Source organism: Mustelus asterias, chromosome 8 (genome assembly GCF_964213995.1).
Source record: "Mustelus asterias chromosome 8, sMusAst1.hap1.1, whole genome shotgun sequence".
NCBI classification, from domain to species: Eukaryota; Metazoa; Chordata; class Chondrichthyes; order Carcharhiniformes; family Triakidae; genus Mustelus; species Mustelus asterias.
Window position 1 is genome coordinate 78357318 of NC_135808.1, and position 20582 is coordinate 78377899.

At 44.3% G+C, this 20582-nt stretch overlaps 1 protein-coding gene across 1 annotated transcript in view; it reads right to left on the reverse strand.

Annotated features, from left to right (window-relative positions):
* The window catches only part of LOC144497286 (protein Niban 1-like), a 112529-nt gene extending 93394 nt beyond the window's left edge, over positions 1-19135 (reverse strand). The window contains exon 1 of the mRNA XM_078218311.1: positions 18962-19135. Within this exon, the coding sequence (XP_078074437.1) occupies positions 18962-19013 (52 nt within the window). The 5' untranslated portion in view covers positions 19014-19135. The remainder of the gene's footprint in view (positions 1-18961) is intronic.
* Positions 19136-20582: the final 1447 nt, after the last annotated feature.

The following is a 20582-nucleotide window of genomic DNA, read 5'->3' on the forward strand; positions in this document are numbered from 1 at the left end:
TAATCAGATCATCAATTTCAGGTGCTGCCCGATGGACACCAGGAAGAATTCCCCAGCTCCTCATCGAATTGTATCATGAGATCTTTTACATCCACTGAGGAGGAAAGTCTGGAGCCTTAATTCAATGTTTCATCTGAACGACAGCATCTCCAACAATGCAGACCATGCACCTTCCTCAGTACATCGCTGGAGTGGTAGCTTAGGTTTCGCGCTCTGGGTGAGATTTGAACTCACAAGCTTCTGGCTCAGTGATTAGTACCATAGATATCTCTGAATTTAAACCTTAGGAGCCTGGTGTCTGCATCCAGCTCCTGAGAAACTAAATCCACGGCATAAAAATGCTGGGACCCATCTTATGCTTGATAGGCTCCTAGAGTCAGAATTAAAAGATCAACATAAAATACTTTAAAGGTATTTTGTGTTGATATCTGTGTGGGCAAATGCTTGAAACTGTTCACAGTTTCTATGTGAGCGAAGCTGTCTGTTGGAGAGCTTGCAGATTATAAATTGTCCAGGATACAGTTACTTTGTTCCAAGAGATAAAATGCAATGACTGATTTGATGAAGGGTAATGGGTATTTTGAAGTGTATGCTCTCGCCATCACTACCCAGATATTCAGGATAGTTTGCCTAGCTGGCGTCAATGACAAAATGAAATCACCAAATGGCCGAAAGAGGAATACTCATTCATTGCACTAAGGACCTAATTTCCCTGACAATTGCAATGAAATTATTTAATCTTCGGAGGAAACTGACCTTCAGAACTCCAGAGAATGGAACAAGAGCGGGGAAATATTCCTAAACTTTTCAAATTCCCTCATTCGCATTGCTTAGTTCAGCAGAGGAGCCAGAAGTCTTTGTCAGCAAACAGTGCATCAGAGATCGAGTTTAAAAGTTACTGAAAGGAACAGCTGATGATCTCGGGAAAGAGCTTGTTGCAAATGTCAGATATTGTACTGTATGCTGTTATGTAACTATATCACTGAAAAATAAGTATGACTTAGTTTAATTTGAATGTTGCAGTTTGATATTGTTGAGCTTATAGCTATTCAGAGTGGGATGGAGGGACTGGCGGGTAACTCACATGGTTTGAACAAAGAAAAGTACAGCACAGGAAGAAGCCCTTCGGCCCTCCAAGCCTGTGCTGATCATGATGCACTAACTAAACTAAAAAGAAAACCTCCTGTCCTTACTTAGTCCGTATCCCTCTATTCCCTCCCTATTCATATACCCATCCAGATGCCTCTTAAATGTTGCTAATGTGCCTGCTTCCATAGCATCACAGAGTTAAACAGGAGATCTATTATACCTCCTCTGGCAGTGCATTCCAGGCACCCACCAATCTCTGCGTGAAAAACTTCCCCCACACATCTCCCTTAAACTTCCCCCTTCACCTTGAACCTGTGCCCCTTGTAATTGACCCTTCCACCCTCGGAAAAATGTCTGACTATCCTCTCTGTCTATGCCTCTATCAGGTCTCCCCTCAGCCTCCGTCTTTCCAGTGAAAACAATCCTAGTCTATTCAACCTCTCCTCATGGTCAACACCCGAGACCAGGCAACATCCTGGTGAACAGAATTGCACGCACTACTCCAAAGGTGGCCTAACCAAGGTTTTATATCGCTGCAACATGATTTCCCAACTCCTGTACTCAGTGCCCCAGCTGATGAAGGCTAGCGTGCAAATGCCTCCTTATTCATCTTGGCCACCCGTGTTGCCACTTTTAGGGAACTGTGGACCTGCACGCCCAGATCCCTCTGGATGTTAATGTTCCGAAGGGTTCTGCCATTTACAGTATAATTCACACCTAAATTTGATCCTCCAAAAATGCATCACCTCGCATTTGTCTGGATTAAACTCCATCTGACATTTCAATCTATCTATATTATGTTGTATCCTCTGACAATCCCCAGCACTATATCAGCAACTCCACCAATCTTCATGTCATCCGCAAACTTACTAATCAGACATTTTCTTCCAGATCATTTATATATACTACAAACAACAGCATTTGCATGGAGTACTTAAATGTGACTTTTAATTCTGTGGCACGCCTTATTCATAATCTCGTGCATCATGCAGGTTTCATAGAGTCCCTACAGTCACAGAAGGAGACCATTCAACCCATTAAGCCTGCACCGATACCAATCCCGCCCAGACCCTATCCTCGTAACACCACGTATTTACCCTGCTAGTCCCCCTGACACTAAGGGGCAACTGAGCATGGCCAATCAACTCGCACATTTTTTGAGTGTGGGAGGAAACTGGAGCACCCAGAGGAAACCCACGCAGACAAAGGAAGAAAGTGCAAACTCCACACAGACAGTGACACCAAGACCGGAATTGAACCTGGGTTTCTGGCACGGTGAAGCAGCAGTGCTAACCATTGTGCCACCATGCCGGAGATTTGTACCTGCTTCCTTATGAAATGAGAGTTCGGAGGTTGCCTTTACCATGAAATAGAATTTCACACATGGTTATTCACAAAAACACATGGTGCCATGTTCACTAGCCTCTGACTGCCAGTGATACATGACGAAAATGGCTGAACTTCAATAAAAAAATGTATTGTGTTGGCTGTTAAATGCTTTGGGACATCCAGAGATTGGGAAAGGGACTTCATAAATACAAGAAAATAAGTTGATGGAACAGTTTCTTCATTGAAATTATGCTGTAACTATGCATAATGCCAGTGGGAAAAGATTGCCTTTTTCAGACAGTCTTACTACCACTGCCAAATTGTGAGAAATTGGCAATAGTCTACTGCACGTGGTAGATAGAATTACATAAAAAATTCAGCACAGATGCATGTTATTCAGTTAAACAGTCTGCGTTGGTGCTATTTCTGCACAAGAGTCTCCTCCTATTCTATCCAACTCATCTCAACCTTTCAATATTATCTTATTCCCTTTTCTCTCAGGTACTCTCCTTTAGTTTTTTTTTTAAACATTGAAGCTATTTGCTTCAAGCACTTACTCTACCAAATGAGTTTCACATTGTCAAGAATATTTAGCTCACAATTTAGAATATAATTTTTGGTTTGGAATAGTTTAAGTTAGAGGTTAAAAGGTTACATGTAGATAACTGGACACATCCAGCTAAGAAACGGATAAGCAACACTGAAGCAGATATAATTCACACAAGCTTGAAATTAATTACACTTAATTAATAAAGCTAATTTGTAATTATCTTGCAAGGTCAGGGAGAGGTGTAAACACAAACAATGGATGACCATTCTTAAGCCTTATGTGTAGCCAAAGGTCTCCATTTACTATAATAGTATAAGGTTATCTGGCACAGTGAGCGTTAATAGAGGACAGGGTACAGTACCATCCACAGTGTGATGTAAAGACAATATGACCGGAGTCTAGACAGAGTTGTGGACTGGACAGAGACTGGTGTAGGAAGCAGCATGGAGTTAGCTCTTCACTTGGATGGTACCCTGTATATATGTACAAAGCTATGTGTTCTCATTGAATGGTGGAGCAGACTCAATGGGCTGAATGGCCTACTTCTGTTCCTACGGGGGAAATCTTACCAATAAATGACAGTGTTGTTTCCAGCGAGAAAACCTGTGTGTTTCTCTGGAAAGAAACACGTCGGTTTTCTCTCCAGATCTTACAACACTCTGCCAAAAGTATCAAGGGGGCGTGTTTCACGCTGTCATGCAGCGGGGTGGGGTCTCAACACACTGGCAAAACCTGGCTGCGATGAGATCGAGGAACCATCTTTAAAGGGTGCCTTGATCATAACAGGCATAAACCTTCCTCCCACCCACCATGGAGGTCTCAGGGGCTCCGTCCCCACCCCCAATGGGAGTCAGCACTTCTCTCCCCTCGCCCCCCCCCCCCCCCCCCCCCATCATCAGCCCTTTCCTCCGTTCCTATGGATCATCGGCCCCCACAGTCGGCAGCAACACCCAGCCTCGCCTCCAAATGGCTGGCATCCCCTGATCCTCTGTCCACTTCCGGCCCATGACCAAACCTGAATGAAGCCCTCCTCCCCCATGAGGCAGCCTCTGGGGCCTGCCCCTTTGTACAGGTTGGCATTGCCAGGTTGCCATGGGCATGGTGACAAACTGTGCCAAGGAGCATTACCAAGCCACTGCCTGCTATGTCCCTTTTCCCTGAGGGTTATCCTCACTGTTATGCCCCCAGGAAGACCCCCACGACAGGTTCATGTCTGGGTGAACCTGTTGTAAACCACGCTGACGTGATGTCGCGTCAGCACAATGTCAATATACAGCAGGGTGGGGGCAACATATGGCAAGGGGACGGGTCAATGATCTTAAAATCCATTATGAGTGTGAACCGGATGACATCGCTGGCGAGGGTCAGGAATGATTCGAGACTGCGATCTCGTGAGTGAGATCTGCATCTTCAGAATCTTGAGTACCCATCAGCATTCGCACAGAAAGCAAACGCAGACTCAAAATCACCCCCAATGTCTTATGATCTGATCAATGAACATATGTAACCATATAAGACTCAGAACACCTTTGTGACATTTGCTGAACATACAACATAGAAAACATATGCAGGAGTAGGCCATTCGGCCCTTTGAATCTGCTTCACCATTCATTTTGGTCATGGCTGATCATTGAATTCAATATCCTGATCCCCCCCTTCCTCCCCATATCCCTTGATCCCTTTAGAAACATACACATAAATCATAGATTAGAATCCCTACAATGCAGAGGCCATTCAGCCTATCAAGTCTGCACCAACTCTCTGACAGAGCACCTTACCCAAGCCCCATCCCCATAACCCTGCACATTTACCCCGCTAATCACCCTAACCTACACTTCTTGGGACACTAAAGGGCAATTCTAGAATGGTCAATCCACATTAGCTACACATCTTCGGACTGTGGGAGGAAACCAGGGCCCCCGGAAGAAAACCATGCAGACAGGGGAAGATCGTGCAAACTCCACACAGCAATCATCCAAGCCTGGAATCGAACCCAGATCCCTGGGACTGTGAGGCAGCAGTGCTAACCACTGTCACCTTATGTCTGAATTTTCAGATGAAGGAAAGTTGAAAGAAGCTGAACAAATAACATTTTTTTAGTGGGGTAGAGAGTCTGCAAAAAGGCAAATCATATTTATTAGCAAGATTTTTTTTATATAGCTCTTGGAATTAAAGGGGAGTTTACAAGCAAGTTGTAAATATGGAAGGTTGCAAAATCTATTTACTTCTTCAGATCACAGAAGAATTTTCAAGTTGGGAATAATTAACCCAAATGTCTGTTTGAGGACATCCCAAAACATGCCATATCATCATGGAAGATAGGAGCTTCTTTAGTTTAATTTTATCTGAGTGTTTGCTCCAAAGGCAGTTTAATTGCATTTTAACTCTGGCAGTCTGCAGCTTGCTGAGAGAAAATAGCCAGAGCTGATGGGTGTTTGGCTGACAGTTAAGACGAGAAAGTACAAAGTCAATTGTTCCATGCAAAATGCGGGTGTGGACTTAATCTCAGTTTGGATTTCATGAGGGAAAAGTGGCTGGAAGATATACTCCAGCTCTCAACTAGTGGAAGAAATCTACAGAGGTCCTCACAGAGCCTTGTGGCAAAGAAAGCTAATCAGCAGAATTAGCTGGAGCACACTGAGGTGGCAATCTGAACAAGAGACTGAGGCATCAACAAAGAGTCTTACCTCAGAGAATAGCTGGAATTGAGGAGAATTAAAGGGAGTCCAGGTGATTAATTACTTATTCTCTGGGATATTTAAGGGTGGCCCCGACAGAAGTAAGTAATTAAAATATTGTAAGGTATAAGAGAATTCTTGGGGAAGTAAAAAGTAAAGCTGAGTGCATACCATATGTAGCTTTAAACCCTACTGTCAAGTTAACCGTGCTTGTTTGTTTGTCTTGTATACACAATAAGTTTGCTTTTGTTTAAAAATGTGAAATTTTGTTGGTTAACATGATGGAGAGAATTTTCCGGCCATTCACTCCCCGCCACTCCTGTAAGCGAGGGTGAAGAATTTGGCGCTCAGCCAAATCTCCGTCCACTGCAGCAGGACCAGAGAATCGCTCTGGCGTGAACAGCCAGAAAATTCTGGCCGAGGAGTTTGTATTTCTCTTTAAATGTTAATAGACCTGAACAGCTTCATAACAATATTCCAATCACTGAGAATTTTCCCCTTAATTCCCTGTTGGATTTATGAGTAACGATCTTGTAATTATGACTACTAGCTTTGGACCCACTGAGAACTGGAAACATCTCCACTTCTACCCTGTCCAGACCATTCATAACTTTAAAGACCTCTACCAGGTATCTTCCCTGTTCTCAAGAAAACAGCAACAATCTGTCCGATCGCTCCTGATATTTGTAATCTCAATTCTGGGAACATCCTTGCAAATCTCTTTTGCATTTCCTCTATTCTTGCTATGTTCTTTCTATAATATGGATGCCAGAACTGTGCACGATACTCTCCAGTGTGGTTTGATCTGGGTCCTATACAGGTTTAACATAGCTTTACTGCTTTTGAATTCTATACACCTAGAAATAAATCTCATGTTTTGTTAGCATTTCTAACGGCTTTGCTGATCTTCAAAGCTCTTTAAATTAATGATTCATCCATATTGTTAGATACCTTTGCTCTTTTACAACATTCTAAGATGTAGATCACAGATGGGATTCTCTAGCCCCCTGCGGCGTGCCTCTTGGGATTTCCCATTGACTCCACCCCATGCTGCTGGGAAAACCGCGATGGGGGTGTGCCTTCAGAGGGACCAGGAGATCCCGCTGGCGTGAACAGCCGGAAAGTTCCGGCCAATGCTTCCGTTTTCCCTCCCAAACATCACTTCACATTAATATATACTAGAACTCATTTGCCACTTTAGCAACCCAATTTGCAAGTTTTCCACCACTGGAGAACCAAAGATTGTGCTACACACCAATGTCACAGATCCAGCGGGGCAGGATTTGCCCAAGCCCCCACCAGCAGGTTTGATTGCAATTGTGGTGGGAGAATATGGCAGAATGCCAAGAAAAACCAGTTTCACGCTGGCATGAATTTACAGTGGGTATCTTCTGCTGAAGCTGTAGGCTCAAACATAGAGTTTCCAGTCCAAATGCACAGGCAGACAATGTATATAGTTAGTGCTTCCAGCTGTCTTAGAGGCAGAATTAACACAGGCTTCATCCTACTCACTTAACAAATACACAGAATTAATCCTAACAAAGTGGTTCAAAATTAATCTTACACTATGTTTATGATTTAGGCTCAAAACTGCAAACCAAAGACAATGCCAATCAATGTGGCACGGTAGCACAGTGGTTAGCACTGCTGCTTCACAGCTCCAGGGTCCTGGGTTCGATTCCCGGCTCGAGTCACTGTCTGTGTGGAGTTTGCACATTCTCCTCGTGTCTGCGTGGGTTTCCTCCGGGTGCTCCGGTTTCCTCCCACAGTCCAAAGATGTGCGAGTTAGGTTGATTGGCCAGGTTAAAAATTGCCCCTTAGAGTCCTGAGATGCATAGATTAGCGGGTAAATATGTGGGGGTAGGGCCTGGGTGGGATTGTGGTCGGTGCAGACTCGATGGGCCGAATGGCCTCCTTCTGCACTGTAGGGTTTCTATGATTCTATGAATGTATTTTAAATCTTCAGTGCTATGATAGCAGAGCCTAGCAACACTGGACTCTCATTTATATGGGCGTGAAAGGTTACCAATACAACATGTACCTTCATTTCCATACATTTACATTTTATTATGATAAAGCTCTAATGTGTTTTTGGCAGGAGCTATTTTTGGGAAGGTTTCTGGCCTCCTCCGCAGGCTTTACACCACCACCACTGCCATAGCGTGAACTATTGGAAAGTTTTCATTATGGAATAGTTGCCAGAAAGGCAGTTTTTAATTTTGAGTCTGAATTATAAAATAGAAAATATATATTTTTCGCACCACTTTATTAGGATTAATTTTGTGTAATTGTTAGGCGACTAAGCTCCTGCTGCCTCTTACACAGCCGGAAACACCAGCGACATACACAGTGTCATTCCCTTTTATGATTCACCATGACAGTGCTCTGTGACTGTTGCACTGCACCACAGTAGGAGTTGTAACTTATTCTCCATACATGAAGGCGAAGTGAAGAGTACACACTGACATTCGCACTAAATGCAAGAGCTCTGTTGGACATCTCTGACATCTGTATCTATTTTGGAGTTAGTAGGTTTCAGTCTAACTCAATGATACTGTATATCACACTGCTACGCCTTACTTTTTGGGGAATAGAAACAAGCTATTTTGCAACTAACCACATCTGTCATCCTGCTTGTAACGCCTGGCTTCTATATCACATTCTGCACTTAAATTATATGATTATGTCATGGGGCAGACCATGAAATTATTCAATTTTTTTCAATCATGAAAGCATAGTGCACTACTTTAATATTCTGGGTGCACACGAAATGTAAATTGCGGCGAATCTTGGGCATTTTACAATAAATGAGCATATTCGACTTAAATATTTTACATCAGGAATTTGTATATAACATGATATCAGATTAAACAAATAAACTGACTATTAGATATATCAATTTGTTTCTGTAATAGAATATAGATAATCCTTTCTGTATACAAATAAAACTCAATATTTGTTACAGTGAGCTTCCCTGATTGGATAATGCTTTTACTGACTGAACAATGTGGAACTGAGGAATACAAACAAAGAAAGTTCCAATTTTGATGCATGAACTGTGCTTGCTGTTAGACATTGTTGGTTAAGACGGCAATACATACTATAATGGGCATGAGTATTCCTGGGCTAAAGAAAGAGAAAAAAGGCAGGAGGACATCGTTAACCGCCCACCTCATTACACAATCGCCTTCTCTTCATTCTCGATCACTCAGCAGTGTTCCACTACCACAGAAAGTAGTTGAAGACAAAATGTCGGGCGTGAGCAGCAGGACGGGAAACGTCAGCGGGGGGCCTGTAGCAGGAGTTGCAACCAGCGTCCAACCGATCGTGATTTTCCCAGGCCCTTTTTTACAACATAGCCAGCCTCGCGTCGGAAATCAGTGCGAGGCTGATTACAATATGGTTGGTTTCATTGGTTTTCATGCTTGGTTTCATTGGTCAGAACATTGAATACAGAAGTTGGGACTTCTTGTTGAAGTTGTACAAGACATTAATAAGGCCACACTTAGAATACTGTGTACAATTCTGGTCACCCTATTATAGAAAGGATATTATTAAACTAGAAAGAGTGCAAAAAAGATTTACGAGGATGATACCGGGACTTGACGATTTGAGTTATAAGGAGAGGCTGGATAGACTAGGACTTTTTTCTCTGGAGCGTAGAAGGCTGAAGGGTGATCTTGTAGAGGTCTATAAAATAATGAGGGGCACAGATCAGGTTGATAGTCAATATCTTTTCCCAAGGGTAGGGGAGTCTAAAACTAGAGGGCATAGGTTTAAGATGAGAGGGGAGAGATACAAAAAAGTGTTCAGAGGGGCAATTTTTCCACACACTAGATGGAGAGTGTCTGGAACAAGCTGCCAGAGGTCGTAGTAGAGGCGGGTACAATTTTGTCTTTTAAAAAACATTTAGACAGTTACATGGGTAAGATGGGTATAGAGGGATATGGGCCAAATGCGGGCAATTGGGATTAGCTTAGGTGTTTAAAAAAAGGGCAGCATGGACAAGTTGGGCCGAAGGGCCTGTTTCCATGCTGTAAACCTCTATTACTCTAATATGGAAATTCCATTCCCCCCCACACCCTTCCAGGAGAGGTTCCACCAGTGGCGGTTAAAGCTGGTTCCCATCAATGAGGACCAGGCGTGATCACCCTGCTGGTGGGGGACAGAGGCCATTGAAGACCCCCCCAGGAGGTCAGGAGCATGGAGGGGTGCTTGAGCAGTGCCAGCCTGGCACCCTGGCAGAGCCCACCAGGTACTGGACAGTGCCAAGGGGTGGGGGCACGGCTGACCGGTGGTTGGTGGGGGTGACCCACACTGCATTAGAGATTAGTGGGGTTGGGAGGGCAGAGGGTGAACGAGGCTGGACATGGGGTTGGGGGGGGGGGGCAGGCTGGCCATAGTGAGGGGGATCAGGTTGACCATGGGGACTGGCCCAGAGGGGTGCGGGGTCACAGTGGCCAGTGATCGGGGTGGTGGGGGGTTGGTTGGGGAAGCAATCGGGGAAAACATCAGGAGGCCAGCGATCAGGAGGTTGGCGATGGGGGGGGGCAGTGCGCATGTGCTGATCTCCCTACTGACAGATTGGTGCATGTGCACTAGCCCACTCAGTGCACTGATGCCGGCCTCTCAGGTGGGATTAGGCCCTGCCCCTTACCGGCATGAATCCCCTGCCCGACTCTGTGACAGAGTGCTGGAAATCCATCCCACTAAGTACGCCCACAAAACGGGAGGGAAAATCCCCCATTTTCCCACCCATCAGGCAGTTTGTTTTTGGGGAAAATCATGCACATTGTGTGATTTCAAGAAGGAATTAGATATAACTCTGGGGGCTAAAGGGATCAAGGGATATGGGGGGAGAAGTAGGGATCATGGTATTGATTTTGATGATCGGTCATGATCACAATGAATGGCGGAATGGCCTATTCCTGCTTCTGTTTTTTATGTATGTTTCTGTGTAAAAGCCGGCTGTGCAGCTGGTGAGTTGCACACTGGTTTCCTTGCCTGGTCTAGCACTTCGAAAAAATAATTGAAATCGTCCATTGTGTAGTCAGCATGATTGCAAGTTAAGTATTGATAAGGAAGATAATTTGGCCCATATTAGCTCAATCATCTAGAAATAAAACCTATTGTGTGAGTTCCTTTTTTCCTGGTCACAGAATCTAGCCCTGGCCACAAACTGCAAGAAAAACTATTAGAAGGGCCTCCTCATCAAAAAATCCCTCAGTCTCAAATACTGTTCCTCAAATACAGACATGAATTTTGGCCACAATTAATTATTTCTTTCAAAATGGAGTAAAATGTTCTTCAATTATTAGTAAATTTTGCATTGTCAGATGTGCCAATAATTTGATGAGATATTAAATAATTCTTCCATGTTTAAATCCCAAGGGACTATTCAAAGAAGGGCAAGGGCTTCTCATGGTGTCATGGCAATATTCCTCCCCCAACCACCAGCACAAAAAACAGATCAACACTCAAGTCATTCATCTTGTTGCTCTTGTGGAATGATATTGGAACAGTATAGTGGCTGCACAATAGCAAAATTCAAGGTTATACTCCATATGCTGACATCCAAATCATTTATACTTACTGACAAAATATAATGTATCTAGCACTGATCTCTGGGAAGAACCGCTTCCAAGCTGTCTCAGATCCTATCATATCCAGTTTTCTTAACTCTGTGTCCAATGCATGGATCATTTTCCAATCCAACGGCACTTAGCTCAATGCTGGAATATTTTTAATAAACCTGATGCGACACAGCTAATTGAAATATTTGAAACTTGACATATGCCACATCTGGATTCCCATTATATCCAAATGGTCACCTCTTCAAAAAGAACCAATAAATTGGTCAAGCATGACTTGCTGTCAACATAGATACTGAGACTGTTCTCAGTTAACCCATGCATTTCTAAACATTTGATTTTTTTTTAAATTACAGATTCTGAAGCCTCAATTTTAACTCTGGGCATGAATCAGGTGACCCAGAGCGGAGGCAACCCAATCTGATCTCAGCTGCACAAGGCCCAAGAGATTTTAATTCCTGCACTGACTTGTAGCCCCCAGTCAGTTTCCTGGTCAGTGCTGACAGAAAGCTGGCTGCTGGGCATGATCACAAAGTTGGGTGACAGATGTAAATCTGTGAAATTCTTTACTGCAGAGGGCTGGTGAGGCCAGTCATTTAGTATATTCAAGATCGAGATAGATAGATTTTTTAATCAGTAAGGGAATCAAGGGCTATGGGGTTAAGGCGGGAAAGTGAAGTTGAGGATTATATCAGATCAGTCATGATCTCATTGATTGGCAGAACAAACTCAATGGGTCAAATGGCCTAATTTCTGCTCCGACGTCTTGTAGTCTTCCATCAGAGACTGAATGAATGGTCTCCAGAACTCAAGTAGGTGGATCAGGGGAAGCAAGAGAGGGAGCCCAGGTCAGGGGAAACCCAAATGTTCTCTGTAGGCCCTACAAGGGAAGTTAAAACATAGTTAAAACAAAGGCTTACCCTTTTAGCCTTTTCAGATGTTACTCTGCTTCCCATTAGATTGAATCAAACCACTTTCACTTCACCTCACAAGCCCATGGTTAAAGGAGCGTGATCCCCATTGACATCATTGGAGCCTGATCTGCCAGTTTCCAATAGGTGTCCTTTTCTGCTCATAAGAACTGGTTAAAATGGTAGCCTCTTAATGAAGGGTGTTGTTGATAGGTGAGAGTTCAAATATCTACCTGCCCTATTTCCACAGGGCAAGCAGTGTTAAAATTAACCTTTAAGATTTTGCCCACCATTGCCATAGACTAACTGATCTATAGTCACCTAGATTATCTTTCCCTTTTTGAACAATGTTATGTTAGCTGCTTTTGAGTTCAAAAACATCATTTGCATATTTAAGAAAATTGAAAATGTGCTCCAGCTTCTATTATCGCTTCCTCAGATGATCTACAGTGCATGCCATTAGGACACGGGCTATCGTGGTTTCTTCTCATTATTTTAGCACCATTTCCTTTTCTATAAATAACTCTACCAGTTGTTCTCTCCCACTACACCACATTCTCACTTCCATAATTTGTGCAAATGCAATAAAATGTTTATGTAACATTTCTGCCATACTATCATCCTCCACAACTGGCCTCCCACCTTCACCTCTGAATGAACAGATTCTCTTAAAGTCACACTCACAATAGTAAACCTTCACATTACACTCTAGGCAAGGCACTTACAGCTCCCCAGCACCACCTGCTTGTGCAAGCCCAAAACCTTCCACTACTCTAACTTATGCACATCCCATGTCTCACCCTTCACCTCTCATAGTACAATTGCCACATATTCCTTCATTGGTAGATTCATCTTCAGGCACAACTTTCCCCTCCTATGGCTTGCAATAAAAAAATCTCACTAACTGTCCTGGCTGGAGACAATACACACCTCTTTAACCTGTGCTTGGCCCTCTCTCCACTCACATTGTCTGTACCTTTAAGACTTGATTACCTGTAAAGATTCGCATTCCAACCATTATCTTGTAAATTGAGTTTGTGTCTGTATATGACCTGTTTGAGAACACAACTCCTCACTCACCTGATGAAGGAGCCCGAGACTCCAAAAGCTAGTGCTGCCAATCTTCTTGGCCTTTTGGCTAAGATCAAGTGTAGTATGGATCGCCTGCACTTGGTTGGGGTCATTAGGTTACACTGAGGCTTCATGTGTTTCATATGAAGCAATTTTTAAAAGCGGCATCTCGGCCTTTTGGCTAAGATGCAGATGAGCTCAAGTCTTGGAGGAGGATCCTCCCCCTTCTCCAATCAGCTTGACTCATGTAGATCAGGCCCAGGACAGGGTGGTTTTGGTCTCCCGTCCTGTCTTGTCAGCCTGGATCTGAAATGTCTCAACTTGTTGAGACTCTGAATTGGATTTGATTTGATTGAATTGGAAAAGTATTAAAAATAAACCTGTTGGACTTTAACCTGGTGTTGCGAGACTTCTTACATTGCAATAAAAGAAACATTTGTATTGAAATAGACAAGGTGCTTGTCTTAGTGTAATGTTCATAAACAGCAAAACGAAGTCAGGAAATAGACATCCAGTAGCTGAGGGACTCTAGGTACAGCGCTGCTCTGCCAATGAGTTCTGCCTTGCTTTTTTCAGACAGGGAGTGCAGAAGGAGGGGAAGCTATTATACTACCACTGCAGTCAATCAGTTGATGAAGACATCCTGCAGAATTGGCTCTTTGATGATCCTTTGCAGCAGTAAGTCACACAGAGCCTGGTTTACATCCTAGAAGAGCTAGATACCTCAAGAATGAAACCTTTTTCTATTCATAAAAGCAAAATGCTGCAGATGCTGAAAATCTGAAATAAAAACAGAAAATGCTGGAAAAGCTCAGCAGGTCTGACAGCATCTACAAAGAGAGAATAGAGTTAATGGGCAGAATTTTCCAAAACGCTGGTGTCATAATGGCGAGAATACAGGGGCATTCTGCACTGTCAGGGGCAATCCACACCGTCAGGGGCAGTCCACACTGCCAGGGGCAGCCCACACCGCAATCATCCCACGCTCAGCCACTTACTTGTAGAGCAGTGAGTTGTGTGCTGGTACTTGGAAGGGCAGGGCCTAAAGACACCGTTGAGCCCAACTGCAGAGCACTCATACACCATTTCACAAGGGCGCCCCAATCTCAAGGGAGACCCACTCCCTCCCCCCACGGACATCAGGACACCCCCTCCTCATCAGTGGCATGTACCCCTACCCCCTCCCCGACACAAGGCACTGGCATCAGGGCATTGCGGTCATCCCTTGGGTCCCCCTGCCTGACTCCTGACATGCCCCCCCCTTCCACCCCCCCATCATGACCCTTGGCATGCTCCCCCATCCTGACCCCGGCACGGCCCCCTCTTCATGCTCCACCACTGGATGTCCCCTCCTTCACATAATGCCCCCTACGTAGCCCCCATGTCATAGCCTCCTCTCAGGCCTTCCTGTCAGAGCCCCCATTCAGGCTCCACCCCATAGCACTGTCCCTGGTATAGTGACAGTGCCCAACCAGCACTGCAAGGTGCCCGATGGCATTGCCTGGCTATGCCCTCAACCATCCGGGGTCTTCTATTACCTCCGAGCGCCCCGACATGGCCATCGTGCCAGGTCTCTGCTAGTGGGGACCAGTAGTGATTCTCATTGTTCTCGAGCTGTGCCTGTAGGCTGGAAGATCCTGGGAACTGGGAGAATCCAACGTTGAACAGGCTGTGCATATTTAAATATTACTTTATATATGCTAATCAGCCTCATGCCATTTCTGGGTATGATCTGTTTTATGCCAGTAGAAAAAGGGATTGTGATGATTGCAAACTGTTGGTGCCGGGCGCGGAACTGATTTTTAGACCCACACGCTGTTTTCCAGGATCGCCATGATCTACGCCAGGCACAGCGAGGTCGGAAAATCCCCCCCAATATTTTTGAGTCTGTATGACTTCTTCAGAGTTCTGTTTCTCTCTCCCCACAGATGCTGCCAGGCATGTTGAGCTTTTCCAGGATTGCCTCTTTCAATTCCTATATGTCAGCAGCTGCTTGGTTGGCGCCTTCAGCAGCATGTGTAAGCTGTTGTGGAACCCTAGAGAATCAAACTCTCCAGATCCCTGGCTCTAGGCTTCTGCTGCCTGGGTGGTATGTGAAGTAAAAGAATTGGGCTGCTCTATGAAATAGGGCATCTGTCACCTGCTGGATTCATGGCCTGAAAGCTCCCTGGTTAATGTTAAGCAGATACCCTATATGGACCTGGAACTATAAAAGTTGAGCACTGTGATCACTCTAATTGCCATGGACAGAGCGGAGGAGAGAATAAATGCAATGAAGTTGGCAGAGATTCCCAGTGACATCATTAAAGAGGTGCAGCCATTGGATACATAGTTATTTGGAGAGATCTCTGTAGGGTTGCTGTGGCTTTTACTCTGATTGGGGAGGGTAATACCTGCTGGGCTGTTCTTCTCTGCCAAGTAGAAAAAGGGATTGCGATGGTTGCAAACTGTTGGCACCGGGCGCGGAACTGATTTTTAGACCCACATGCTGTTTTCCAGGCCTGGACACAATGCTCAATGATGATGGGCATAGAGTGATGTTTCCATCGGGAAACTACCCCCAGTCTGAGGTTGACGTGAATTTGGGTTCAGTAGTGGAAGCTGTCGGGGGTGGTGGGGGGGAGGGGGGCAGAAGGGCCCAAAATTTGTTTCATAGAATCCTACAGTGCAGAAAGAGGCCATTCGGCCCATCGAGTCTGCACCAACCACAATCCCACCCAGGCCCTATCCACATATCCCTACATATTTACCCACTAACCCCTCTAACCTGTGCATCCCGGGACACTAAGGGGCAATTTAGAATGGTCAATCAACCTAGCCCGCACATCTTTGGACCTTCTGGGGAGAGAAGAATGTTCTGCAGGAAAATGGGTGTCAATGATTTTAAAATATATAACTAAAAAAAATGTTCCTCAGAAGCCTGTAAAGATTTGATGCCTCCTTCAGCTCATGTACACATGTCTGAAGCTGCAGGCCCTTTCTCCTGTACCAAGGGGAAGCTGTAAGGAGGGGAACTAATAAAGTTACATCATGTGTTAGGGGCATTAGAGCGAGGTAAACCCAGGATTCTTCTGTGTACTTGAACAGAGCAGATGTAGAATCCCTGCAGTACAGAAGGCAGCCATTTGGCCCACTGAGTCTGCACTGACAACAATCCCACCCATCCCCGTAACCCCGCCTATTTACCCTGCTATCCCCCTAACACTAAGGGGCAATTTAGCATGGCCAATGCACCTAACCCTCATACCTTTGGACTGAGGAAAGAAAATGGTGTCCCCAGAGGACACAGGGAGAACGTGCAAACTCCACAGTCACTCAGGCTGGAATTGAACCCAGGTCCTTGGCACTGTGAGGCAGCAGTGCTAACCACTGTGCCACTATGCAGGTGAACCATGAACAATATTGTCAGGCAGTAAACTCACCCAGCTAAATAAAAAAGAGCATTTTAAAATCTAGCAATACAGTGTTTAAGCAGCATAAAATGCTTATTTCTTGAATAGTTTTGGCCCAACAGTAAGTGCTGTGTTATAAGTGCTGAAGGCAGTAAGGAGGACATTACAGAAAGGACATGAAAATGTGTGAAACTGGGGAAAGGGACCTTCGGCCCATCGGGTCTGTCCTTTGACACAATCATGTGTATTATATCGAAAAGTATAGGTAATAAATACAAATGCATTTTATCGAGGCGTATTTAGTCCTTGAAATTCTCTGTTTTTAATGATTATCCAGCCCGTTACTGTAGCTTTTACATTTTAGGTTCCCTTGTGTGCGGTGCTAAAAGTCCAGCCAAAGTGTACTTATTCCCATTTAATTTAACGTGTTAAAGATACATTCCAATCAGAAAACTACAGCGAACTAGAATCGCCAAGGAGCATGCCAAGCTGTGAATGTCGACTCCTGGACCTAAGGGAGGACTGCAGCTGCAGCGAGGAGGTGACTATATGATCCAGGGCGAAAGACCAAATGGAAATCCACATGATTGATTAAATGTAATAGCTGGCATTACAACTGCAGAAACTTGGTGAGATCTCTGCGCCAAGTCCACCTTAGTGTCAGCGAGTCAGTGGGGCGCAATCCGCCCACAGAGACTTTGCGCTTTTCATACTTCCCATGCTGTAACCATAAAGGCATTTCCCATCGCCATGTTCCAAATACATTAGCATTGCTTATTTCTTCCTTTTGTTAGCAGATGTTTGGGAAGCATGCTAGCGTACAGCTTGAATGCAGAGGGACTATTGTGGATTAAGAACAGGAATCAGCATGAATGTTTTGGCGTCCCAAACGCCACGTCTCCACCGTTCTAAGAGTGTCCTTGGTGTTTCCACCGTTAAGTTTTCCAAGATCATAAAATGTAGCCGCCAGGCCTGGAATGAGGCCAATTATCATTAAGACCAGCCAACATTTGCTGTATTTTGCCAACCTTATCAAGAAAACGGTTAACGGGCACGAAAATATCGGGGAAAGGCTTCATACTTCAGACACGTGACTTTGCCTCCACCTTACTGGAAAGGCAGACTTTAACAAAAGATTGCTGACAGAAAGCTCCATGTTTGGGTACTTGGCTCCTGTCATGTACTCCTGAGATCTAAGCAGACACTGGCAATCTGAAATAACAGCAGAGAATGCTGGAAACACAGCGGCTCTGGCAGCACCCACATTCACTGCTATGTAATGCCCATGGTCAAATCTAGTTATGTTGAAAGGTCATAGACCTGTTTCTCTCTCTACACTTGCTGCCAGACCGCTATTTCCAGTATTTTCTGGGTTTTTTTTTAATGTAGTAAGAGTTTTAACAACACCAGGTTAAAGTCCAACAGGTTTATTTGGTAGCAAATGCCATTTTTAATGTCACACAGCTCCGCCGATGCACTTGACAGTAAGACTCCCAATGCCCACTCAACCGGGAGTTGCTCCTGTATGCTGACAGGTGTACTAACCGGGAGGACAGTTCAGAAAGGCGCTATAACCCCAAATCCTAAAGCACTTTACTAATCCCTCACTGTTAAACCCGGTTGAACTGCGCCCCGCAGCAACACTCAATCCCAAACACAGGGCACTCGCAACAGCCAAAGCACCACATTACGGTCCAGCTACCACTGATACACACATTAGTAATAATTACCAGAAATTGGCCGCCAAAGGCACTTGAAAAGTTTAACATCCAGGACTTTCTCGTAACACGTTAATAATTAAAATAAAAGTAAAATACTGCAATACGTTAATAATTAATCCTTCTGTATATATGAATAAAGTGAGGCAGTGCTTTTATGTATGAAGCAAATAGTCCTTGAACTGCAAAGAATCTGCGTTTTTAAAGTTATTCTGTAGACATCATGCGGACAATGGAACTCTCTGCATGAATCATACTTTCCACGGGAGTGGAGAGTTGGGTCTCTCTCTCCCCACACACGTTGACAATTACACTAAAAACTTTATCAAATTTATTTCACAGTTCTCTGGACCATCAGAGGAAATTGATTATAACGGAGAATGATTGAAGGAGGCACGTCTCCTGTGAAGCGTCAGACAAGCATAAAACCTCTTGGCCAATTCTATTTTCTGCAAACAGCTATTTTCTTTCTCAGCGTTTTCTTGAACCGACGCTTCACAACACTGTCGCTTCACTTGCCACTCAAGCCTGTCCTGCTATCTCACCAAAAGTTAGCCTCCACCGTACAGTTCATCAAATCGAGTCACTCGACAACGCAAAAAGTTTCATCGCTCCAATTAAATCGTTCCCACCTCTGATATAATTGCATCTGTTCTCATCCAAGCTGGAAACAGATCCACCCATTCTGTCAGGAAAGCAATTCTGGTTGCAGAATGTTGTTTTTTTTTAATGTGTTCTTTCTCCCAGCGTTGATTACAAAACAGGACCTCAGCTTTCTGCAGCGTTTCGCCTAATCCCTCTCTGTGAACGGCGCAGCGAATGTCCCTTCAGTACGATGTTCTCTATTATAATGAACTTCCTGATATAAGTCACCGCCTCCGCTCCGCCCCTTTCCTCAAAGCTCAATTAGACTGGCCACGCGCAAGAATTGCAGTGGGCAACTCAAACCAAAGCGATACTATTTGGAAAATGGCACAATGTGATAACAATGTTTATGGAGGCAGCGAGTATTCACGATGAAGACATTTTTTATGTGCGTTCCTTCGCACTTGCAAGGACACTGCCTGAAGTAAAATATGCAGTATTAGCGAATTGTGTTAGAACCATACAAATAATACGGTGCAAGACTGATCACAATTTGAAGTAACGTTCTTAAAATAATTTCACTACCTGATTTGTGGTTGGCTCCTTTCCTGTAGGCGGCTGGCTTGGCACAAAGCACTCGACTTACCAGTTCTGTCGTTCAAAAGGCGAAACCACCTTCCCAGTTGTAATTCAATGTACTGGTGGAGTTGTATCAAAACCCTTCCTGTAAGTAAGCTGACGAGGTGTTTGCTGTCAAACATAATTCTGATCTTGAATGAAATATAAGGAAGAGTGAAGCCATTGTCTTTAGAATAATAGAATCCTACAGTGCAGAAGGAGGCCATTCGGCCCATCGAGTCCGCACCGACCACAATCCCACCCAGGCCCCATTCCCACAATCCCATGCGTTTAACCTAGCCAGTCTCCCTGACATTATGGGGCAATTTAACATGGCCAATCCACCTAACCTGCACATCTTTGGACTGTGGGATAGAAAAAAGATGACATGTTGGCCAAACTTTCCGATTTGCATTTATCAGGAGAAATGCAAGAATGCCAAATTTCAAAATTTATTTGGAACCTGAAGAAGTCATGCGGACATGAAAAGTTAACTCTGGTTCTCTCTCCACAGATGCTACCTGACCTGCTGAACTTGTACAGCATTTTCTCTTCGTATTTCAGATCTCTAGCTTCTGCGGTATTTTGCTTTTATTTGAAATTCACATATTTGTTTACAAATCCTTCCATGGGCTCCCCATCTCTGTAATCTCCTTCAGCCCTACAATCCTCTGAGATATCTGCACTGCTATCATTCCAGCCTCTTGAGCATTCCCGATTTCAATTGTTCCACGATTGGCAACCATGCTTTCAACTGCCAAGGCTCTGGAATTTGTTCACAAAACTCTCCAGTTTTCTGAGATAAATGCAAAATACTGCAGATGCTGGAATCCTAAACAAAACCAGAAAAATGCTGGAAAATCTCAGCAGGTCTGACAGCATCTGTGGAGAGAGAATAGAGCTAATGTTTTGGGTCAAGATGACCTTCCATCAGAGCTGTGAGGATGGGTCATCTAGACTTGAAATGTTGGTTCTACTCTCTCTCCACAGATGCTGTCAGATCTGCTGAGATTTTCCAGCATTTTTCAGTTTTTGTGTTCACTTTTCTAC